Genomic DNA, 24,232 nt, shown 5'->3' with positions numbered 1-24,232 from the left:
ACAATTATATTCTTCTGTAGTGGTTTAATTCAGTCGTTTACAGAATAATTTACAATTCAGTCTATCTAGCTGTAGGTAGTGTAGGTACATCAGTCACATTCTACCCTAACCAGGACTATAACCGCGAAAATCGAAGTTCGCAAATTGCGGGGATCTTTCTCTTTTACTCCAATAACGGCGTAATTAGAGTGGCAGAGAAAAATGCCCGCAATTCGCGGTAGCCTCTCAGAAGTTTACTGGATCGATTAGTACTAGATTAGTTAACAATTAATACATAGGTACATAACATACTAATATTGCTAATATACATATGTGTACACCACTCTTACCACTTTTTCTTTACTTATATTACTCTATGGGCCGGCCGTTATCCCAAAGCCGCGAATTCAGATCTCATTCAAAGTCATATTTATAATTTTTCCTTAATTTATAAGATATTGAACCTTATAGTCACAATTATGTCCTCTGCTCACATCCCACTAAGTATGTCCGTGCTGGCGCCTCAAATGCCTTCTCAAAGAGTCCTTCCCCTTAAATTTACTCTCACAAATGCCACAAACATACGACTTTTCATCTAAATGCGTCTTCTCATGCCTTTTCTGATCACACTTGGTAAAAAACCTCATCTCACAAGCGTGACATGGAAAATTCCTCTCTCTAACATGCACGGAACGTATGTGAATCTTTAAATTTTGCTGATTCGGAAACGTTTTTGGGCATATAGAACACTTGCTCAACTGTCGTTTCGCGCCGTGCTCTAAGATTTTATGCTCGATCAGCTGATACGTGTAAAGGAACGTTTTACCACAGATAAGACAATACCTTTTTGACATGGAACTGTTATGGTGTGTCCTCATGTGTCTAACGCGCGCGTAACTTGTTAAAAAAGTTTCAGAGCATAGACTACATTTTTTTTCTTTATGCTGCGTTTGCATATGGATTCTTAGACTTATTCTATTTATGTAAGAATTTCCGCATATTTCGCATACATTGTTTGAATAATGGTTATTCATATGAACGGATAGTCTCATGTATGTGTTGAATTTTTCACTACATAAAACACATTTGAAGGAATCCTGTAGTTTGTACGGTATTAAAAAATGTTCAGTGACTCCAAATTTAATCTCATGGTTTTCTATGAGGTGTTTTTTCAAATCGTTCAAATCCAAGCAAGCTGCTCCACATTTGGTGCATTCTAAATTTGAAATATCTGCATTTTGGTATGACATGCCTCTCAAGCGATTGAATTTGGCTTTTATCGCCTCTGCATTAGAGTGTATTTTCGAATGTTCTCTTAAATCTTTTATGCTAAGAAATGCTTCTTTGCAGACAAAGCAGCCATATTTGGTTTTCAAAGATTTGAATAGACAAAGATTGGAGTTGAATACTAGTCTCAAAGAGTTTTCCTTTAAGTCCTTGTGGTTTTGTGATTCTGGTTGTTTTAAATTTTGCTGCACACTCTTTTGATAACCTGAGAAAAGAAATAGAACATAATTCAAATTCATTTTATAACATTTATAAACCTAAAGTTTATAGTTATTACTGTTATTAGGTATACAATGGGTCATTGGGCCATTAATTACATAACACGAATTTCAAGGTTTTTTGACCCCTCCCCCCTCATTGTCACACTTGGTCACATTCTGTGCATTTGGCAGACCCAGACCCCTCCTCCCCTGGTGTGACGTCACATTTTTACAACGAATTCGACGTATCGAATCAAGTAGGTTGTACCTATTATTAATATTTTATCAAAATATTTTTGAAAAAAGAAATATTAGTAATTTTATAACCCAAAACTGATTAGGAAAGAAAATTAAACGAATAAAAATTATGATTTTCGTTCCAAAAATTTGTTATTTAACTGTACAGCGAATTAATAAGTTAAAGTGACATCACAAAGTTTGTGACTCCCCCCCCCCCCCCCTCCCGCCTGTCACAACATGTCACATTTTCTTGACCCCCTCCCCCCCTAAATGTGTGATGTAATTAATGAAAAATGGATACCCCCAACGGAAATTTAAAAAGAATCTATATAAATAATCGTGAACCGGTTTGACGGTAGACCTAAATGAAATTATGCTCAATCGAAAGAGCTTGAAAAAATATCACTTTTGAATCGAGAACATGTATCCGCAAAATTCGTATTGTCGAGTATTTTGCATTTAAAAGTGAAAAAATTTCGACAAAGAATGCAAATGTTCAATTTGTTGTTTGACATTTGACAGCTCTATGGTTTCGTTCAGAAATTGTAAATATTTTTACGTCCGTCATGCATGTTGGACAGATTGCTGGTGAGAGTGTGGGTAAGCCTATTAAAAAAAAACGACTACTGTCAGTGTAAGATGACACTGGTGACAGATGACATGTATTGTGCATTGATTCAATTGATTGACGGGTAAAACCATGGTAAAACCAAAACTTTGTGCTTTACCAGTCTGAAATTAATTAATTTTCAGTAAAGGGTCTAAATGTTTGTGACTAACCTAAGCCCTCCTACGTGTACACGCTCGACGCAGCTAGCCAACTTTATTGTCACGCGTGCAATAGAGTACCTATTAAAGGCCAAGTTCGGCCTGGCCAGCCAGGGTTCACGCTAGACAACGTCAACGATTTATTTGGGGTCGCCGTCATCGAAAACGATGAGGAGGAGGAGGACTATACTTACTAACGATGACACGGCACCGCCGCGTAAAACAAACCTATGCCGAAAATCGTGAGTATCTTTGACCGACATAATTTTTTCAATCTTTTATTATTGTTGTCATGTTGTTGACAAATAATTTTGTTACCTGAACAAACCTTGCCACAAACGCTGAAAAACAATGCAACGAAGGGCGGTTCGTAAAGATTTATTTACTGTATGTAACTATTCTCACGGTAAAATATTTGCCAGGTACCATACCAAGCTAATAGCTTTGCCGACTGTACACAAAGTACTTGCAAATATAATATGCAGCAGATGCATACATATAATGTGATATAAATATATGTAAGTCATATAAATCTTGGTAAGTGCTTTTCCTAAGATTAAATCTAAATTGAACTTTAATGTGCTGTGTCCACACACATGTATCCATGAATCATTATTATTATTTTATGTAGCTACTTAAGATGTATAAACTCTTTCTATCACCCAAAAAAAATGTGAAATTATTCCTTGCACCATTCCACTATCCCGCCGGGTTAGGCGGGGTTGAGCGGTTAAACCTGGAGTTAAGTTACCATGGTTACCAGTACAGTTTGACACTGTTAGGCTCAGTTGCACCATTCCACTAACCTGGGGTTAACGGGTTAAACCTGGAGTTACCATGATTACCAGTACAATTTGACATTGGGTTAACGGTTTGACCGCTTAGCCCCGGGTTATTGATATGGTGCAAGTGGGCCTTCACAACAGAATAAATAATAGTACTAGATGCAGAAGATTCACTCTTTAACAAAATGTGTCTGTTACGATCAGCACAGATATGACCGCTAGGTGGCGACAGTGCCACGCGCGGCTTATGGCTTTCCCCAAAATTAGGGCGGAACAGATGTACTTTTAGCTACCTGTGGCAAAGCGACGAAATCACGGAGTGAGCCACGCCTGCCTTCACGGTTTAAATGCTTAACCCCGGGTTAGTGGGATGGTGCAAGTGGCTCTAATCCTCCCTTCCAGTTCCAGTTATACTTTTAAAATCTGTATTTATATACCCATACAATATTCATTTTTTGCAGATAGTTTCAAGTATTTTGAATGCTGTAGTTAGAAGACTGCCAGACAAATGTGGATTAATAAGGTTGTGGAGATAAAAAAAAATACATCCACACTACAGCATCCGAAATCTCAAAATCATTTGCTTCTATATCGAAGAGCTCTCTGGATTTTTTTGATGACTTTCCGGTATGTATAATGATAATTATATGCATAAAGTTTTGTTTCTTATGGACATGTATTTATTACATTAGGTATTTTATTTTTATTTAAGGTCACTTATCTTGACATAAATGCTGAAGGAATTAATTATGTCACTTTAAAAGGAGACGAAGAGCGGGACGGTATTATAAAACAAAGTTAAACATCACGGCCCGAAGACCACCCAAATGATGAAAATGTATTAACTAGGTTCAGTTCTTTTCAAATTTGTATTAAGGGGAGAAAATCCAAAATTAAAATTCAGATAAAAACTTTAATGTTTTAAGAAATTGTAAGTCATTTCAAGTTTTAGACATTTTGAAACAAAAAAATGTTTTGAGAAGAATGTGTTTGACAGATGGTAAAGCTGCGGTTTCTCCTGGGATGTGGGGATGCATAGCGAGGAATGTGTTTGTAAGAACCAATACAAATTGTCCTCCAGGACTGCGCTCAGTGAGGATAGGTAATTGAAGTAATTCTAATATTCACTCTAAAGAAACAAATCTACCTCTCTACGCATCCTTGCACATCTCTGATGGAATCATGGTCCTTGCTAATCTTTGGTGGAATACCTCATAGCCTTACTATACTTGGTTTTGTGAAAGGCTAACTTTATATGATATACTTAGTTTAATTCGTTTATTTATATGTATTTAATTCCAAAAGACTGATTGTTGTAGTAAATTGTACTATTTTTATATAAGATATATTTTTTGTAAATTCAAGTAAAAATAAATAAAAATAACGTCAGCATGTCTTTTTATAAATCGTCAGGTGAATTGAGATGAAATTGTACTCACAACTTCCATACTGACATTTTAGTGCCATGACGGGTGCATGAAATTTGGGTTCCCTCCTTTGAGATGGAAAAGTGGGTTAGTCCGTTAGGGGCTATTCATAAATTTCGTCATTTCAAATAAGGGGGAGGGGGTCTGGACATCGGATGATGCTAGCATGACGTAGGAGGAAACGGGGTCATTCGAAGCATGATTTTTGGATGATTTTAGGGGGAGGGGGGGTCAAAAATTCAAAAATGGTCAAATACGATGACGTAATTTATGGACAGCCCCTTAGGTGAGAGGTACAGAACCGAAATGCAACAAGTAAGCGAATACGAATTATATACGAGCGAATTACTCAATTCAAAATTAGTACCTATTATTATACTTACTTTTCATAATATATTTTGATGGCTATTTGACCTGTTGGTGGCTTTTTTTTTAACAAACGTATCTACATATTTCCATGGACGGGTGCCACTACGCTAATAGATTTGATGACTGTACCAACATGTTTTAGGTTAGATGACTGCAATCCCCAAGAAAACGAACTGTTGCCAGAAAAGTGGGTTAGGTTAGGTTAGAACTGCGACCCCAAGAAAACAAACTGTTGCCCCAAAGGTGGGTTAGGTTAGAACTGCGACCCCCGAGAAAACGAACTGTTGCCAGAAAAGTGGGTTTGGTTACGTTAGAACTGCGATCCCACGAAAACAAACTGTTGCCAGAAAAGTGGGTTAGGTTAGGTTAGAACTGCGACCCCACGAAAACAAACTGTTACCTGAAAGGTGGGTTAGGTTAGGTTAGAACTGCGACCCCCGAGAAAACGAACTGTTGCCAGAAAAGTGGGTTAGGTTAGGTTAGAACTGCGACCCCACGAAAACAAACTGTTGCCTGAAAGGTGGGTTAGGTTAGAACTGCGACCCCCAAGAAAACGAACTGTTGCCAGAAAAGTAGGTTAGGTTAGAACTGCAACCCCGAAGAAAACGAACTGTTGCCAGAAAAGTGGCTTAGGTTAGGTTAGAACTGCGTCCCCACGAAAACAAACTGTTGCCTGAGAGGTGGGTTAGGTTAGATTAGAACTGCGACCCCCAAGAAAACGAACTGTTGGCAGAAAAGTGGGTTAGGTTAGGTTAGAACTGCGACCCTACGAAAACAGTTGCCTGAAAGGTGGGTTAGGTTAGAACTGCCACCCCCAAGAAAACGAACTGTTGCCAGAAAAGTGGGTTAGGTTAGATTAGAACTGCAACCCCCAAGAAAACGAACTGTTGCCAGAAAAGTGGGTTAGGTTAGGTTAGAACAGCAACCCCCAAGAAAACGAGCTGTTGCCAGAAAAGTGGGTTAGGTTAGGTCAGAACTGCGACCCCACGAAAACAAACTGTTGCCTGAAAGGTGGGTTAGGTTAGGTTAGAACTGCGACCCCCAAGAAAACGAACTGTTGCCAGAAAAGTGGGTTAGGTTAGGTAAGAATTGCGACCCCACGAAAACAAACTGTTGCCAGAAATGTAGTAAACAAAATTACTACCTCCATCATTGAACTGTACATCTCGAAAAAACTACCTACGTAACGAAATAAAATGCTACTGTAATTTGTACCATGAGTAGTTGAGTACTATATTATTAGGGTATTTAGTAGTATGCATCACAATATTAGGCGAAAAATAATTTATGCCTATCAATACATTCGACATAACAATAAAAGACATTTTGAAACATGACCAACTAAATATTTTGCCATACAATAATATTGTAAATAATCATTTGCGACATGTTATATATATGCGAAACATTGGTTTGCCATCTGATAGTTTTGCCAAATGATACTATGGGAAAAATAGTTTGGGAAGTGATAATTTGCCATACAATTTTCGGCCACATATTAGTAAACCAGTTAAACTGTATGATGGATTTAAAGTTATCGGAGATGAGATAGGTATGTAACTGCCTTGATGAAGGTTTGAAGTATTAAAGTAAATAATTACTCAATTCAAAATTAGTACCTATTATTATAATTTATTTTACCCGAGCGAAGCCGGGTTTTCATCTAGTAGAATATAATTGCCCCTTTCAACTCTCACCTTTACTTTTTCTTTCTTCCAATAGGCTTGTTTCTTGCACTAAACTTGTTTCATCATCATCATCATCATGGAAACCCACAACCTCAGTATCATGCGCTACAGAAGTCTTCTTGTTATCATCATAAAAGCTATTCTTGGAGTTCAGTTTTATGACATAAAGACCTGAAAAATTAACGAACCATAGTTACAAAAATAAATATGTCACATTTATCCTCCTAAGGCACAAGGTCCCACCTATAGTATTTATTCAGTTCGATGAAATTTAAATCATATTTAATTGGAATAGAGTCGTATTTCTTTTGTTTCGTTAAATTTTCAATTAAAACCAAAATCAACTCTATTCACTGCACTAAGGGTTCAAACTACAGGCGCAAATTTTGGATTTTCCATTTGTATGGCTGGGCCTTAGAGGTTAAATTTTATAAGTAATACTTTTGTTACTAATGTCACCATTTTTCATTTATACTGTACTTAAACTGTCATGCACACACCGACATCATTGTTACATACAAGCAAATATATTACTTTGACAGTATTATTATAGCCTCTTTATTTCCATAACTCTATTTTTTAGTTTCTGTTAAAATATGTTTTTATGCTGTTGTTTCTGTTGTTTTTCCTCCTTTCGTGAGGTATGGATCCCGTTTGGGTAAAGGCCTCCTCCCATTTCTTCCATAAATGTCTGTGTTTGGCATTGTACATCCAGTCTTTTCCTGCAACCTCTACTATGTCATCAGTCCACCGTTTGACTGGTTTGCCAACTTTCCTCTTGGCTGGTAATGGTCCTTTCCATCTTGTTGTTAGTGTTGTCCATCTGTCATCTGTGTATCTTGAAATATGTCCTGCCCATTGCCATTTGAGCTTAAGGGCTTGTGTGAGCGCATCTTTGACGTTTGTTTTTATTCTTATAGTGTCGTTTTTAATTTTGTGCATTTTGTTTATTCCCAGTATGCTTCTTTCCATGGCTCGTTGTGTGGTGTTTATGTTTTGTTTGATCTTATTGGTGTAAGTCCACGTTTGACATCCGTATAATAAACTAGGCAGAAGGCATGTGTCCATTACTATTCTTTTTATCTTCATACTAAATTTTCCTTTCAGAATTTCTTTGAATGACCAAAACTTTCGCCATGTAATATTTTTCCTTCTATCTACCTCTTCCTCGTAATTAGTCCGTGAAAAGGAAATTTGCTTGCCCAGGTATATGTATTTCTTTACATATTCAATTGTATTTCCTTTTACATTGATGGGGGTGTCAAGGCTATTAGTCATTACCTTCGTTTTGCTTCTGTTCATTTGTAAGCCTACTTCATCGCTTTCCTTGTCTAGTGTCTGTAACATATTTTCTAGTTGTTTAGCTCTTTCTGCAAATATGATTATGTCATCTGCAAACCGCAGGTGCGTTAGGCGACATCCATCAATGTTAATACCATATCCAGTCCAGTTTATGTTTTTAAAAATATTTTCTAGTACGGCAATGAAAAGCTTGGGTGACAGAGGGTCGCCTTGCCTTACTCCTCTTTCAATTTTGATATGATCTCCTCTTCTTTCAAGTTTAACTCTGCTTGTGCTATTTGAGTATATGTGTTTGATGATATTTATGTATTTCTGTTCTACTCCTGACACTTTTAGTGCGTTCCAGATTGAGTTGTGACTGATGCTGTCAAAGGCTTTGCTGTAGTCAACAAAAGCAACATATAGTGGTTTCCTGAATTCATTAAATTTTTCAATTAGTTGTTCCACTACATGTATATGATCGGTTGTGCTAAAGCCTGAGCGGAAGCCTGCCTGTTCTCTTGGTTGTGCGGTGTCGATTTTTATAGCAATTCTTTTCAGTATAATCGATGTGAAGAGCTTGTAGACACTTGTCAGTAGGCTAATGGGTCTGTAATTTCCAATATCTAATGGGTCTCCTTTTTTATATATTAGTACTATATCAGAAGAGCACCATTGTTTTGGTACTATTTCAAATTCTAGTATCATATTAAATAGCTTTTTTAAGCGTTTAAGTAAAATTGGAGCTCCTAGTTTAAGGCAGTCATTTGTTAGCCCATCTGGGCCTGGGCTCTTCTCATTTTTCAGTTTCTTTATGTGAGAGAGTACTTCATCTTCATCAATTGGTTTAACTATGTTGCACCCATTGCTGGTGATATTGTGTTCTTGCTGTAACGGTGTATTTTCTTTCTTGCTGTAGAGTTCTCTATAAAACTTAGTTGCGTGTTCTAATATCTCCTTCCTTGATTTGGTCTCGCCTGAGCTGTTCTCTAATTTTTGTATCCAATTTTTATGTAGAGACATTTCCTTGTAAGCTCTTTTGGTACTTCTGCGTGTATGTATGTTCCTTGTAATTATCTCTTCCCTGTAATTATTGTAGTCCTGTTTTATTGCTTTGTTAGTAATTTTAAACATTTCAGTGAGTTCCTTTTTTTGATCTTTAGTTTTGTTTTTAAGTTGTATTAATTCTGTGCGTTTCTTGATTAGTTGTTTTGTGTGATTGCTAAGTATTGTATGTTGTTTCCTTCTAGTTTCTTCGTTAGTTTGTAAGCTGCGCAATATATTCTCTTCCAGGTAGTTGTAATATGTTTGAACACTTCCCGGCACATTGGTTAATTCATCGCTAAGATTTGTTTTTAAATTTTCTATATAGTTTTTAATTTCGTCATCAGTTTTAGGACTTATTATCTGGTTTTTATAATTTTTTCTGTTTTTACTTTTATGACATAGACTGAATGTTGCTCGAAGTAGTCTGTGGTCTGAAGAGAAGTTGACTTTGTTTAAAACTTCCATGTTTTTTACCATATGATGTTTGTTAGTCATAATAAAATCTATCTCATTTTGGATTTTTTGGTTGGGAGATGTCCATGTCCAACGCTTACTGCTTTTTTTCTTGAAGAGTGTATTGACGATTAGTAAGTTGTGTTCGAGAGCATAGTCTATTAGTAGTTGACCCCTCGTATTGCGTTCTCCGTATCCATAATTTCCAAAACATGGGCTTTCTTCTTTCTTAGGCTGTCCAATTTTCGCGTTAAAGTCACCCATTACTATGAGGTTCTCATCCGCTAGACTGTGTGCTTTCTCCAAGTCGTTATAGAATGCTTCAACAACTTCATCTTGTGCTGTATCTGTTGGGGCGTATGTCTGGATAATTGAGATGTTAAAGTCTTCTATTTTCAGTTGTAGCAGGGCAACCCTTTCAGAGATCCCTGTAAAATTATGTATTTTGTGTTTATGTTCCTTCTTAATTAGAAATCCCACGCCATGTAAACCTTTTGTTTCACCAATGTAACACAGAATGTAGTCCTGGTATTCTTCGATTTGGCAGCCATTCCTCTTAACTTCAGATAGTCCTAGCACATCAAAGTTGACGTTTTCTAGTGCATGCATGAGTTGCAGGTATCGCTCATTTGATGAGAGGGATCGGACATTATATGTTCCTATACGTATAGTAGTATTCAAATTTAAACACTTTTTAGCCTTCATATGTGTGTGTGTATTTGTGGGAGGGTATTGGTCGCAATCCCCACGATGACCAATCGGCTTGGGGAGTATGACAGTATATGCTTAATTAAAATTTAAAACCAAAAATATTACTTTGCTAATCCGCGAAAAGATAACGTGCTAGTCAATACTTACTTGTGTATTTTTTACATGCAATTAATGTTCCCACCCTCCCAGCGCTGCTAGAATAAATACACAAATAAATATAACGAACCACCACCAACACCAAAAGAACAATACTCGACACGTGTATGGCCTCTCTACGCACGTGTTTCGTGTGTTTGTGTGTAGTATAATATACATATGCTTACAATAGCCACTCATGCTATCTTAAAAGTTGCTAGCTTGTCATTCAAATGGTTTAAAATGAAATCCCCTACAAAACTTTTGGCAATGCACTTGTAGCCCTTTGGTGTTGAGGGCCCCCCCACATCTGGCGTCTTTCGAGCGTCGGCGTCTGTCGGCGTCGGTCCAGCGCTATGGAAAATGACGTCGCTGCACAGTTGCGTCGACGTCGGCCATAGAATTGTAGACGCCGACGCTCGAAAGACGCCAGATGTGGGGGGGCCCTCAATGTTATATTGAAATATTGTCAAAAAACTGTTTAAGTCATAGTATGTATAGGTTACTCTATGGTTTACTAAACAAATTAGTGCTGCACTCTGGCGGCAGAACATTGCATTGCAGTAATACTCCCTATTGCTCACCATTGAATCTTAAATGTATATACCACGTAAGTGCTATGGTGCTATACTGTTAACTTATGTGTAAGTTTTTAATAAATAAATAAATAAAATCAATCAGGCTGGTTTCTTGTTTGCCTGCTACATCATAAAAAAAAGTTACTTAATATGAACTTCACTTTACCTGTATTTTCAACGGGTTGTGGCCCTTCATCAAATTCCACACTAATTTTGTCATCAAAATCATCACAGTAGTAATTTTCTACTTTCAAATGTGCTGACGACAAGTAGTTGATAGATTTTATAACTTTAGTTTTGAATTCTGCGGCTCTCCGCAATTCAGTTACACACTGTTCACAAATCTTGCTGTTTTGGATGTCTTGTGGTGCCTAAAATTCATACCATTTATTATAAATGCAAAAATCACTCCCTGTTTGTTACTTTCGCCTTCATATTAAAATATTGCATTTCTTGTCTTGTTTTGAAAATTGACAAATGTATCTTTACACCTAAGGGCCCCCCCACATCTGGCGTCTACAATTGTATGGCCGCTGCTCGACGCAACGTCGACGCAGCGTCGACGCAACTGCGCAGCGACGTCATTTTCCATAGCGCTGACCAGACGCCGACAGACGCCGACGCTAGATGTGGGGGGGCCCCAAAACACCTAAAAGATTTGGATTATTTAATATAGAGATAGTTTGAGACGACATGAGGTTGAGATCTTTCGTAAGTTTCAGTAGCTCAGTTTGTTAAGAGAGATTGGAGCGGTATTCCAAAAGATTGCAATTTCGAGTCTTGCCTGAAACGGTGAATTTTCCATTTATCCTTTAACTAGCGACCCGTCCAAGTTTCTCACGGGTTACACAAAACCATAACAAATTATACACTTAAACCTTCCTTTAGAATCACTCTAATGGTAGGTGAAATCCGCACGAATATTTTCAGTTTTAGTAGGTTATTGTTAACATACATACATATAAACAGACAGATAAGGCGGTGGACTTTTATAAGTTGTAGTGATTTAATAATCATGCCAAGAAGAAACAGCCTCTCACGTGGTGTTGGAATGCAGCGGATTGGCCCCATACAGGGCAAAACATCTCGGATCCCCGAGTGACCTCCCCGAGGTCCTACTCAACATCAAAGGTTTGATAGGATTCCTCGAGGAGCTGGGCTGGCAAGACTAGCCCACCCCCTATCACGCAAAATAGGCGCAAGACGTCGAGTTGCGGAAAATCGCCCGAGCTACAATACAATACAATACAATAATCATGCCATTATGATAGGTAGACAGTGTTGATGTCGGCGGCCGATCGTAAGATAAGGCAGATCGTAATGTTCCTGTGTATTGTTTTGAGGAGTCACATGAAACCAATATATAGGTAAGATAGGTTGCTTCCGATGCCCTTAGGACAAACTGCCCAGAAATAGGAGCCTCGCGTAGCGGGGCTCCGTCGACTCAGGGAACGAGTCAAAATGTTTCAGTCAAAGATTTTCACGTTTGACGATATGCCTAGGAATTTCACGATATGCCTGATCTTACGATCGGCCGCCGACATTGACACAGGGTTTAAGCGCAAACATAATAGTACTTACGGTTACATTATAAGTTTTCAATAATATCTCAGAATACATTTGATTCTTTCCTTCATGGTAATGTTTATGGAAAATGTCTTCCGTGCCTTCTGGCCCTAGGCAGAACAGGCACGTATTCGAAGACATAATTATATGATTTTCGTCAATCTATGTTGATATTCTAATGTTTCATTTAAATCTGATACGAAACAATTTCCGATAATGTTTTGACAGAAAAGTGCGTTCAATAACGGCAGGGTGAACATGTTCAACTATTGGAATTGCGATTTTATCACACTTCGACATACTACTTTGTTAATATTAAGTAAAACCAACAAAAAACACACAAACAAAAATTTACTCCTAATCAATGTTGTAATTAAACTCATGAATTCAAAAAATTGCAAGGAGTTCGAAACAGAAATATTGTAATTTTTGAACGCACTCATAAGTAGTCACAGACAGTCATGGACTTATAAGATGGACTGCACTGTCACTTTTTTTGCCATACTAAATTGAACTTTATCACCGAGCTAGAAAGACGTTCGTACCAGACTAGAAAAAACGGTCCACTTGAGATAGCAAAGGTGGGTCGCGGTGTCTCACTCGCACGTGTTGCCAATGTTAAAAATATACCATTGTGGTAGTATTTATATCAATATACTACTCAAATTAAGAGCCCTTCAACGTGCACACTAGCGCCACAGCTAAATAATCGTGGTTATTTAAATTTAACGAAAGATATTGAAAAAAGGGGGCCGCTACGTACTGTATTGTGTATTTAAGTACCCTTTGAATACATCAAACTAGTTTTTGTGTTGCTGGTTTCGTCGATCTAGGAACTCAAAACAAAAACGGCCGTTTTAACTTTGGACGCATAGATTGACGAATCCAGCAACATAAAAACTAGTCTGATGTATTCAAAAGGTACTTATATACACAATACAGTACGTAGCGGCCCCCTTTTTTCAATATCTTTCGTTAAATTTAAATAATCACGATTATTTAGCTGTGGCGCTAGTGTGCACGTTGAAGGGCTCTTAAATAACTTCTTATATTATTTAAATGCTATATTCAGAGTAAGGTTTTGATATCTTTTAAGAAATTTGTAAATAAGTATGATGTCAATATTATTAACTGATTTAACCAAGCATGTGGACAACAAAAAAAACATTAATTTTGGTGTGGTAGACATTGTAGAAACTTTGAATGTTAATTGGTATCCCTATCGTCATGACATGTTATCAAAACACGTGAATGCAAAATTTCCTAAAAATGGTGAAAATATGTTGCGTTAAAGGTTGTGGGAGTGAAAGAATTTCTAATTGTGGAATATTGTTTCACCAGGAAGCCACAATTATTACATTTTGCGATAAAAATACAAGACAACATTGTCAAACTCATTAGGGTGACTATGATGTCGGCACGATGAGAATCAGTGTTACACAATTTTTATTAGGTACTTAAGTAAGTTTATATAAATAGGTATGTATTTATTTCGGCATGTTTAAATTGGTGAAATGAGAGCCAATACAGAATAAATAATTACCAAAATTGAAATCCAAAGTCCTTAAACATTACAGACACATTCATGCATTGTTATAATAATAATAAACACATTGATAATAAAAGAAAAATAGAACTTTATCGTAATTTACTGACTTTTGGGACGATAACAGAAACGTTACTGGGAATTTACCCTCTTTGGAAAAATTACTAAGAACGGCACATCACTAATTTCTTTACATTTCACGACTCTTCTCTTTTCGCACAGGTGGCCTAGCACCGTGAACACCGAAGTTCGCAAATTACGGGCATCTTTCTCTTTTACTCCTATAAAGGAGTAATTACAGTAACAGAGAAAGATGCTCGCTATTTGCAAACTTCGATGTCTATGGTCCAGTGACAAGCGTCCTAGTTAAAAACGATAGCAAGCGGGCGTAGCGGACCCACGCGACCGTCAGGCAATTACGAATTTGCCCTAAGACCGAGTAGGCCCGGGCCTAGGGCGGCCAGATATTTTGGGCGGCAGGCTATATGATGGGTGCTGAGAAAGGGGGGGCGGCTAGAGCTTGCTATGTAGGGCTTGGGGCCTAAGGCGGCAAAGACTGTATGTAATTCCTCCACTGTCCAGAGAGCCTATCCCGTTGCGTCTTTGTCGCACTTGTAAATTCGTACGTAAGTGTGACAGAGAGGCAACACGTCGAACATGGTTCACAGTAGACCCTCTGGTTCTGTCAGCGTATTTGTCTCTCTATCTCTCTCACTCATACCTGTGTTCTTGACAGACGTTACGGCGGACCACCTTCCTGACGATCGACCATGTTCGTGATCCAGTACCTACGCCTACTAGTAACAGCTTTTCTTCTTCACTTGGTCCCTCAATACTGAGGATCGTGACATCATATCCTTCTGTTGAAGACCAGGTTCCTCCATAGGGTTCTCTTCCTCGCCAAGCGCATGGCCTCGTGCAGTTTTAATTGCATAGGTGCCGTAATGTGAACATACCATTTAGAACAACTAAATTAAGTACCTAAGGTTGTGTGAAGCGTTTTATAGAAGAGAAAAAACTATATCCATCCCTTTTTAGGCGAAAAGAGAGTATGATTTCTATTACTAATATAACTATGCACGATTAAGGAAAGATCCTGGTCAAACTATATATTTAAATGTTATCCTAATATCCCACATACATAAGACGTATGGTCACCCTAATTAGAAAGAGATACAACGGCCCACCTTGACTATCTCATGTGGACACACTTTTTGGCCAATGTCCGCCATCCAGTTAATCTCTACGTCCGTGCAGACAGTTCACACCAGTATTTTCTTTATAAAAACATACAATTATTAAAAATAACAACATACTCTGGCAAACCCACTTTTCATTAGTAAAACGCGCTAAATTCAAATTTCTATGAGAACGACGTAATGACACGTCCAAAACATTGTTTTACTTGACTAATTCCTGTCGCTCTACCCGAGACGTTTTAGTTTTATTTTTACTGGTTGTCGGTTGAGCTTCGGGCTTGATTCTCTTCGATACCATGTCATCTGGTATAGGTCTTTGTCCATATCTGAGAAAATAAAATTAATTAAGCAAATATACCTACATGTCCAGAGTTATCGGGTAATTCGGGCATAATTTATCTGTACTCTGGCAAACCCGCTTTGTCAGTACAAAAACTTGAGAACTCCCGATTTACCCACTATTTAAATATACAGGGTGATTCCGGGGTCGTGGAGCAAGCGATCAAGGCATGATACACAAGCCCATACTGAACAACTTTTACTATGGGACCAACTCCGAAATCGCGAAAAAAAAATTGGTAGTTTCATACATTTCGGCCGATCACTGTATTATGCCTTGATCGCTGGCTTTACTATGGGACCAAATCCGAAATCGCGAAAAAAAACTGGCCTTCCCATAGAACACGACAACATGTGATCGGCCGAAATGTATGAAACTACCAATTTTTTTTTTCGCGATTTCGGAGTTGGTCCCATAGTAAAAGTTGTTCAGTATGGGCTTGTGTATCATGCCTTGATCGCTTGCTCCACGACCCCGGAATCACCCTGTATAGCTACCTGTCAACGCCGGGTCCTGGTGTGAGATGGAAATGCGCTGACTTAAAGTTGGCCAGCGACTCAGACGGCAGAAACTTAGTGCGACAGTTGTGGAAATGGTAGTCACTGGAAACAGAATGTAAAAGTTAAATATATATGTACAAAATAAGCCTGTTTTTTTATTTACATGTTTACATTACATCTGGTGCTCCATTACGGGTGTCATTCTGAATCCCTAACAACGTTTGTCCTAAAGTCACTCTGGTTTGTCCTAATGGGCACATGCCCTAACGATCAATTGTCATAACGATTATTTTCCATAATGTAATGGTTAGCCTAAGAATCATTTGTCCTAAGCATTTATACCATAACTATCAAGACCCCTAAAGTTTTTTACCATATTTTCGAAATCCCTAACAATGTTTGGCATAAAATAACATGCTCTAACTGTTTTTGCCCTAATAATCTATTATCATAACAGTTACTTTTCCTATTGATCAATTATCATAACAATTACTTTCCATAATGAATGATAACGAACTGTTGCCACAAAAGTGGGTTAGGTTAGGTTAGAACTGTGACCCTCGAAAAAACGAACTGCTGCCACGAAAGTGGGTTAGGTTAGGTTAGAACTGTGACCCTCGAAAAAACGAACTGCTGCCACAAAAGTGGGTTAGGTTAGGTTAGAACTGTGACCCTCAGAAAAACGAACTGCTGCCACAAAAGTGGGTTAGGTTAGGTTAGAACTGTGACCCTCGAAAAAACGAACTGCTGTCACAAAAGTGGGTTAGGTTAGGTAAGAAGGTTAGAACTGCGATCCTCGCAAAAATGAAGTGCTGCCATTGGTTAGGTTAGGAGGGAAATTTAAATTAGGACATACGAGTATTAGGTCAAGAAACGATAGGCTAAGTAAAATTAGGTAACATGATGGTTAGGATATATAATTTTTAGGCCTAACAATAATTAGGCAAAAAAAGAATTATGCTACATAACATTAGGATAAATACTCAATATGGAAAGTGCCATTAAGGAAAAACATATTAGGACAAAAAAAAATCGGCCAGTCGATAATAGGGAAACCAAAATTAGGGTATACGAGTGTTAGGACAACTGATCATTATGACAAACAATATTAGGGAATGCAAAGATAGGAGAAAAGACTTTAGGGATTCAGATATAGATCCTCCATTACGATACCATGTGCATGTGCATAAGCACATTACGTAACTACGTCGACAATTTAATAGGCCATATGTACTGTAAAACGTTGTATGATACACGTACGAATAGGTAATAGGCAACTCGTGTCGATTTTTAAAACACTCCCCTCGGTCGTGTTTTAAAATTCGCCACTCGTTGCTCGTCGATCGTAGTATATTTATGTAGTTTAAATAGTTTAATTGCCATTTACTATGTTCCAAACACAAAGGAAAGTTATAGGCAGACTGTCCTTCCTTTAGAAACACCTAAAAACAATTTAGAAAAAAAAACTGAATTACTTGATATTAGGCATCATTTTAATGCCAGCTGATTTTCCGGTCATCGCGCGTTCATGCCAGCGGTTCCTTAGCTTTTCGTTGCTGTTGAGTGAGTATTTCTTTATGCTTATGAAGGTACTGTACTGCCGTTCGAACAGCGGTAGGACATCGAAGTTCTTTGATAGGTTTTCATTGAATTCTGCATCTGATTTGAAGAATATTTACTAAGTCACTGAAGTAAGCATGCAAGGCAAGGAAATAATTAATACGAAAGTCTGTTTGTCTGTCTGTTACCTATCACGCGTAAGCCACTATTTAAACTGATTTAGCTCTAATTTGGTAAAAAGATAGTTTGAATCCCAGGGAAGGACATAGGATAGTTTTTATGGCTTAGATAATCCCTAAAGAGAGTGCAAAGGGGGTGGAATTGAAAGAGTTAATGAATTGCCTATTAATTGAAGTAAGCAATGCGCGAATTGAATGATTGCTATTAGCATTATCCAGGCGCTATACCTACTTTAGCTGCTGTCACTAATTCCACTCAGACGAAGTCGCGGGCAAAAGCTAGTCATAAAATTAACAACACTGGTTTGAGAATAAAAGTAGAATGCCTACTTTACTTACAATTTTTGCTTGGTTTAGGCTGCTGGAAAATTAAATAAAAAAGCATACCCTCGTCTTCTTCTGTGTGTTTCTGATTATTACATTGAAGATGTGGCTGATCTTGATTAGACATTAACTTTGTGATACTAAAATCAATGTATTTATATAAGTAGTATAAAACAGCAATACGTTGTAATGTAATTTTAATCTTCTGCCAAAGCAAAAATCGTGATTTCAGTCAGGACTGAAAGGATAGTTTATTTTCAAAACCTAACCTTTGTTTCATTTCCAAACAGAAAAATACATCATATATAAAAAAAAAAAAGGCTGTATGAATTCCTCACGCCAAAGTCCAAAAAACTAAAAACTGTCAGTCACAAATGTCAGTTCTTTACTGTCAAAAATTAATTGGAATTTTGGTTTATCGTGATTAGCGTTAATCGAAATGAATTGAGTTTAATCGTGGAGTGGAAATCTGAGAACAAAATGGAGATAACAGTGGAAAGCCTACCGCTGCTGGGGGTCTGCAACCTGTGTTTGAACGAGGGGGCTGTGAAGAGTATGCTTGGTTGCAGTTCGGCCGATGTTCCGTCTTACGCGGATATATTGTTAAAATGTTTCAGCATAGATGTAAGTTGATCCTGTCGGTTGGTTGGACATGTGAAATTACTATCTACTTTTTTTTTACCTAATTTTTATTTTATTTTTTAAAACCATAAACATAATCTACTTATCTTTGTGACTCGGGAATTTAATAAACGTAAACATTTTACTTATAACACACTTGACTTCAATTCCAATAGGATGTTGATGTTTTTGCATAAATATGTATTACGTTCCAAAGTTCGTCTGGCCCTTAAACTATAGTTCCATACGTGACTGGGTCGCCCTTTATGTCCAATTTTGTAAATTTTGCGAAAGAGTCATTTAGGTATAAGGTCTGAAATGTCTCACCCATATAACATTAGCCATACCCCGGGTTTTGGGTGCGGAAATGTTAGAAAATAAACTAAAAAAATGTAAACCCGAACTATTTTAACATTTCTAAAAACATTTGGCCCTTGCTTCGCATTTTCAATTCAAGGTTTGATAATAATTTTAGAATATAAAAAAAATAAATACACATAGACATAATCATTCCCGCACCCCAAACACCAGGGGTATGTCAGTCAGCTGCAGAGATAAGTGAATAACTCCTATGTTCGAGGTCTCCTCTGGCTCCATGTGCAACCTCTTGGGTACCAATATGTTACGATTTCTTATTTCTATTTATAGATAAGCCTGATGGAGCTGGGGGACACGAAGCAGTTGGTGTGCGACCCGTGCGCCACTCGGTTACTGGAGAGCATGGCCTTCAAGGATCAGGCTTTGCATTCTCTCCGCAGTCTCGAAGACTCGGCCAAGATGTTCAGTAAGTTATAGACTTATCACCACACCTTATAAAACGTTCGCGATAAAGTCGAAAACTAATGAATGGATTTTCATGCGGTTTTTACCTATCAATAGATTGCTTCTTGAGAAGGTTTACAAACCATCATCACGGCTGCGTTTGATTTCTATTTTTGGTACAAGCTTTTCTCACTGACTGTACTTTTCTTTCCACTGGCAACTAATACTCATTGATACAAATCTAAAAACTCCTTACACAATTAGGTTGCGTTGTTTCATCACATAGTTCCTATTGCCACTTTCTGTCTTAGTTTGGGGCTAGGTTGATCTGTGCAAGATGTCCCCTAATATTTATTATTTATTTATCTTTATCAGACGTGAAGAAAGAGAGTATTGACTTCATCGACGACGCCGGCAGCCCCGCGGACTTCGACCTCGACCCCGACGATGATGATGATGACGACGACAAAGGTAACGTTGGTTTGTTCTTGAAAAATCCGATTTTATGGGAGTTGCAGGCCTCCATACGCCACGGTAACCGATGATGTTCAGGTGGGTCGTATGCTTGTTTTACTTGTTTATCACTGACGTGGTATAAAAATATGTCTGTACCCAAAACTTATATATGCCTTTTACATGCCAAATTTTAGGTAGCATGGCCTTGAAAAGTTAACAGAAAATTATTTTCTACCAATTATCCATTATTCTGGACCCGGGTATGTCCTTAAACTACGTCCAAGACAACCGTGGACGGGCAGCAGCGTCCCTCAAATTCGGTGTACTCGACTGCGATCGCCAACCCGCCTGCCAAGCTGGCGATTATGGCGTTCACCCCCCATCATGCAGGTCTAAGGGGGAGGCCTATGTTCAGCAGTGGACGTCTTATGGCTGAGATGATGATGATGATCCATTATTCACAAAATCTTATCTTATCTTATTTCATTTCAGCATTATCAGTCATTGTTAAAAAGGAGCCCACTACAGAAGTGTTCAAGCCGCGAAAAACCAGAAAAAAATTCATCACTATCACCGTAAAGAAGTCCAAAGACTTCAAAGACATCGCCGATACTGAAACAATGCTCACCCAAGGTCTTTTCCCGTTTAAAATACGAAAAAACAGGCTGTTCGCCTGCGCCATATGCCCTGAGACACTCTCCAAACTCGAGGATATGAAGAAACATGTATCACAACATAATAAGAAAAATATACACATCGCTTTCAAGAAAATGATGTTCTCGAATTCACAAAGGTTCTATAAAAGCGCTACGCAGTTACGGTGCAAAATATGCACGACGGATTTGAATAACTTCGAAGAATTGAATGCGCATGTCGAAAATTGTACTAGACTTAAATATAGTAACGGGAAATGGAGCAACTTACCATTCAAACTAGAAAAGGATCAGCTAGACTGTCCTGTTTGTAAGAAAACGTTTCTCAATTTTGTAAGTCTAAATACTCATATGAACATACATTACCCGAATTACATCTGTGAGAATTGTGGAAAAGCTTTCGCTTCGAAAGCGAGGTTAAGAGGACATATGAGGACTCATGAAGTCGGTGAATTCGCTTGTAAATATTGTGATGCGGTCTTCGACAGAGTCACTAAGCGAGAGAATCATGTATCTAAGGAACATAAGGCCGGAGTGCGGTACGCTTGCAAGCGTTGCAATATATCTCTAACATCTTTCTACGCTCGACAGAAGCATTTAGCCGAGATTCACAACGAAGAGCTGAAGCGATACAAGTGTAAAGCATGTCCGCAGAGCTACATTACCCCGGGACACTTGTCGAGTCATGTCCGGAGAGATCATTTGAACGAACGGAACCATAAATGTGATAAATGCGACTTAGCTTTCTATACTAAGAACGCTTTAAAAATGCATATGATTAAGCACGACGGGGAAAGGATCCATGTGTGTCATATATGTCAGAAATCGTATCAAAGGAAGAAAACGCTTAGAGAGCATATGAGGATTCATACGAATGACAAGAGGTTCATTTGTCCGGTGTGTGGAAGGGCCTTTACCCAGAAATGCACGTTGAAGGGGCATCTGAAGGTGCATGAGAGGAAAGTGGAGATAGATGAGAAGATTGTGCAGCCGTTGCACTCTATTTGAACGGCTGAAGACCCTAGTGTCCGAGGTAAAAATAGATAATGTTAGTAGGGGGCACCACTAGCACATACAGGAAAGAAACCGCCTTGATGCCATTGACATATAAGGACGGGCCTTGCGGGCACTAAAATGGGGCCAACGCAGCGGTGTTACTCACACGAATTTGTGCCAATAGTGCAGTCTAAGTAATGCCACAACGCGATTGGTTTATGAGTTTGCATCACGCATTCCTTTTATTTCTGACACTATGTTATTTAGCAAAAACTAATCCTTATGATGAATCCTTTCGATCGGTATGATAAAACTATAAGGTGATTTTTTTTTCTCGTGTAGCGGGTTCGATTCCCGGTTCAACCATGTGATTATTTAAAAATCTATGAATGCAGTTTAAATTTTTTTTTAACATAAAATAATATCTTCTTTCAGCAAAATATCCTATCTAAGATATTTAAGGTACTTTCCCTTGATGTCACATAGTCTTGGGACGCCCTGTATAGTAGTTAGATAGTTGCGTTCTGTTGCGTTAGACTCCACGATTGGATCGAATTCGTGAGTGACGCTGAACTAGCACCATTCTTAGATATATATGTCAATGCTTGATGCATCATCACATATACTATGTTTTACGGTTTAGTATATATAGGTTCTTCTATGTTCTACGGTTTGTGCTAGTGCTGCACCCAGGCGGTAGAACGTTGCACTAAAACTCACTATATTGTAAGAAGCCCGCCGCCATCTTGAATTTTTGCATTTTTAGTCCGATCGTGTTGAAAATTCATTTGTGAAAATTCGCATATTCATTTGGGATCAAGGTCATGTTTTATTTACAATGAGGAGTATATTTCCAAAAGGGCTTATTTATTTATTAAAATTAAAAATTAAATATCATTTATTATCAGATCAGGCAACTAAGGCCCATAGCAGGCGTGGCTCACTCCGCGATTTCGTCGCTTTGCTACAGGTAGCTAAAAGTACATCCGTTCCACACCAATTTTGGGGTTTGCCATAAGCTGCGCGTGGCGCTGTCGCCACCTAGCGGCCATATCTGTGCTGATCGTTACAGACACGTTTTGTTAGAGAGTGAGTCTTCTGTACCTAGTAATATTATTTATTCTGTGCCCATAGATACATACTTACAGACTAACATACGTACAATAGTAAAATCTTACAAGTTAAAAATTATTTGGGCGACACGGCGGTTTTCAGTTGTGTCGCATGTTCCGGCGTAGGATTTATGAAAACCATACAAAAATAAGCCCTTTTGAGAAGACACTCTTCAGATGTAGTGTATAATTATTTAATTCATTTCCATCGTATTTTCACGGGAACGTACGAACGTGTCTTGCTATTTCAGTCAGTCTCGGTACAAAAAGTACTGAGGTTGACTCACAGACAAAACATCCTCCAGACTAAGCATGGTCGCGCTACCCCCTCTGCCACGCATACGGTAATTTTACTCCATTCGAGTCAAAAGTGTCTTTGTGTGACGTCCGTGTCTTTGAACGGACCAATCACGGCACGGGACTTCGTTCACCTCGTCCCGCGCACCCCCGCATTTTTGGCATCATCGGATGCATGAAATAATTGCTCTAAACTCGGTGTAGAGGATTCCTAGTCTATGGGTTGACTGAACTAGCATGACAAATACGAACGTTTCCGAGAATATACGATGGAAAATAATTATGCACTACATGTGTATCTGTACGAGTTAGCTGTTTGTCTCGTAATAGGTTATAATACTAATAATACAGGGTGTTTGGTACATCGTTTGCCAAATGGAAACGGCAGATAGGGGTCGTCCATTAATTACATCACACGTTTAGGGGGAGGGAGGGGGTCAAGAAAATGTGACATATTGTGACATGGGGGAGGGGGGAGACACAAACTTTGTGACGTCACTTTAACTTCATCAGTAACCGAAAATTTATTTAAATTATTTTATTCGCTGTACACTTAAATAACAAGTTTTTAAAACGATAATCGTGTTTACACGTTTAATTTTCTTTCCTAAGCAGTTTTGGGTTATAAAATTACTAATATTTATATCGTCAAAAATATTTTGATAAAATATTAATAATACTTAGGTACTTACTTAATTCGATTTGGCGATTTCGTAGAAAAAATGTGACGTCACACTAGGGGGGAGGGGTTTGCCAAATGTGACCAAGTGTGACAACTGACAAGGAGGGGTCAAAAAACCTAGAAATTCGTGTGACGTAATTAATGGATGACCCCATAGGTTGAGTCATTTGCTATTTTCTCAGGCCTAGAAATTTTTAATTTGGTGCAAAAAATAATTTTCACTTTTATGACAGTTTTTCGTAAATTTCAAATTTTTACTTGCGTAGTAGTAAAAAAAACCATGGCCAATTTTATTTTTCTAGGCATGAGTAGATAGCAAATGCAGTGGCGGATTTGCAGTCTTTGCCGCCCTAGGCCCCAGGCCATGTAGCCGCCCCTTTCAAGGCACCCATAATATTGACTATATTTTGAGTTATTTCTTGTTACCATCAGCGAATTTTTTGTCACAATTTGCCGCCCCCAAATATTATGCCGGCCTAGGCCCGGGCCTA

General features: G+C 38.2%; 3 protein-coding genes and 1 long non-coding RNA gene across 5 annotated transcripts; 2 read left to right on the top strand and 2 right to left on the bottom strand.

Annotated features, from left to right (window-relative positions):
- Window positions 1–53: 53 nt before the first annotated feature.
- LOC134676261 (zinc finger protein 248-like) lies at window positions 54–12,703 on the bottom strand. The gene is made up of 4 exons (XM_063534618.1): window positions 12,530–12,703; window positions 11,115–11,319; window positions 6,753–6,914; window positions 54–1,471 (listed from the first exon to the last, which is right to left on the bottom strand). The coding sequence occupies exons 1-4, from the start codon at window positions 12,653–12,655 to the stop codon at window positions 480–482; spliced, it is 1,485 nt and encodes a 494-aa protein (XP_063390688.1). The 5' UTR covers window positions 12,656–12,703; the 3' UTR covers window positions 54–479.
- LOC134676333 (uncharacterized) lies at window positions 2,052–4,594 on the top strand. The gene is made up of 3 exons (XR_010099908.1): window positions 2,052–2,716; window positions 3,721–3,886; window positions 3,972–4,594. It is a non-coding gene; the product is annotated as an uncharacterized LOC134676333 (long non-coding RNA).
- Window positions 12,704–15,461: 2,758 nt separating the features above from the next.
- LOC134676570 (uncharacterized) lies at window positions 15,462–18,289 on the bottom strand. Its single transcript, XM_063534962.1, has 4 exons — window positions 18,226–18,289; window positions 17,575–17,758; window positions 16,097–16,201; window positions 15,462–15,585 (listed from the first exon to the last, which is right to left on the bottom strand). Exons 1-4 carry the CDS (start codon window positions 18,287–18,289, stop codon window positions 15,462–15,464), a joined length of 477 nt encoding a protein of 158 aa, XP_063391032.1.
- A 217-nt stretch (window positions 18,290–18,506) lies between these two features.
- On the top strand, window positions 18,507–23,463 carry LOC134676258 (zinc finger protein Xfin-like). 2 transcript variants are annotated; one of them, XM_063534614.1, is made up of 4 exons: window positions 18,507–18,786; window positions 19,432–19,567; window positions 19,921–20,016; window positions 20,494–23,463. In XM_063534614.1, exons 1-4 carry the CDS (start codon window positions 18,643–18,645, stop codon window positions 21,660–21,662), a joined length of 1,545 nt encoding a protein of 514 aa, XP_063390684.1. In that variant the 5' UTR covers window positions 18,507–18,642; the 3' UTR covers window positions 21,663–23,463. The 2 variants fall into 2 exon arrangements, with proteins under 2 accessions (XP_063390684.1, XP_063390682.1); XM_063534612.1 differs by having other exon boundaries at window positions 19,921–20,025.
- Window positions 23,464–24,232: the final 769 nt, after the last annotated feature.

This window comes from Cydia fagiglandana, chromosome 24 (assembly GCF_963556715.1).
Source record: "Cydia fagiglandana chromosome 24, ilCydFagi1.1, whole genome shotgun sequence".
Classification (NCBI taxonomy): domain Eukaryota; kingdom Metazoa; phylum Arthropoda; class Insecta; order Lepidoptera; family Tortricidae; genus Cydia; species Cydia fagiglandana.
The sequence above is the reverse complement of the archived record's forward strand: the minus strand, read 5'-3'. Positions and strand labels throughout refer to the sequence as shown.

What these genes read in the sequence shown, in the direction of transcription:
- LOC134676258 (XM_063534612.1), top strand. Translation starts at nt 18,643, where the DNA reads ATGGAGATAACAGTGGAAAGCCTACCGCTGCTGGGGGTCTGCAACCTG. An exon ending in TAAAATGTTTCAGCATAGAT is followed by an intron (nt 18,787 to 19,431) that starts GTAAGTTGATCC and finishes TTCTATTTATAG; the next exon opens with ATAAGCCTGATGGAGCTGGG. An exon ending in AGACTCGGCCAAGATGTTCA is followed by an intron (nt 19,568 to 19,920) that starts GTAAGTTATAGA and finishes TATCTTTATCAG; the next exon opens with ACGTGAAGAAAGAGAGTATT.
- LOC134676570 (XM_063534962.1), bottom strand. Translation starts at nt 18,289, where the DNA reads ATGTCTAATCAAGATCAGCCACATCTTCAATGTAATAATCAGAAACAC. An exon ending in ACACACAGAAGAAGACGAGG is followed by an intron (nt 17,759 to 18,225) that starts GTATGCTTTTTT and finishes TCTTCAAATCAG; the next exon opens with ATGCAGAATTCAATGAAAAC. An exon ending in CCAGGACCCGGCGTTGACAG is followed by an intron (nt 15,586 to 16,096) that starts GTAGCTATACAG and finishes TTATTTTCTCAG; the next exon opens with ATATGGACAAAGACCTATAC.
- LOC134676261 (XM_063534618.1), bottom strand. Translation starts at nt 12,655, where the DNA reads ATGTCTTCGAATACGTGCCTGTTCTGCCTAGGGCCAGAAGGCACGGAA. An exon ending in TGAAAACTTATAATGTAACC is followed by an intron (nt 11,320 to 12,529) that starts GTAAGTACTATT and finishes TATGAATTTTAG; the next exon opens with GCACCACAAGACATCCAAAA. An exon ending in ACAACCCGTTGAAAATACAG is followed by an intron (nt 6,915 to 11,114) that starts GTAAAGTGAAGT and finishes TTAATTTTTCAG; the next exon opens with GTCTTTATGTCATAAAACTG.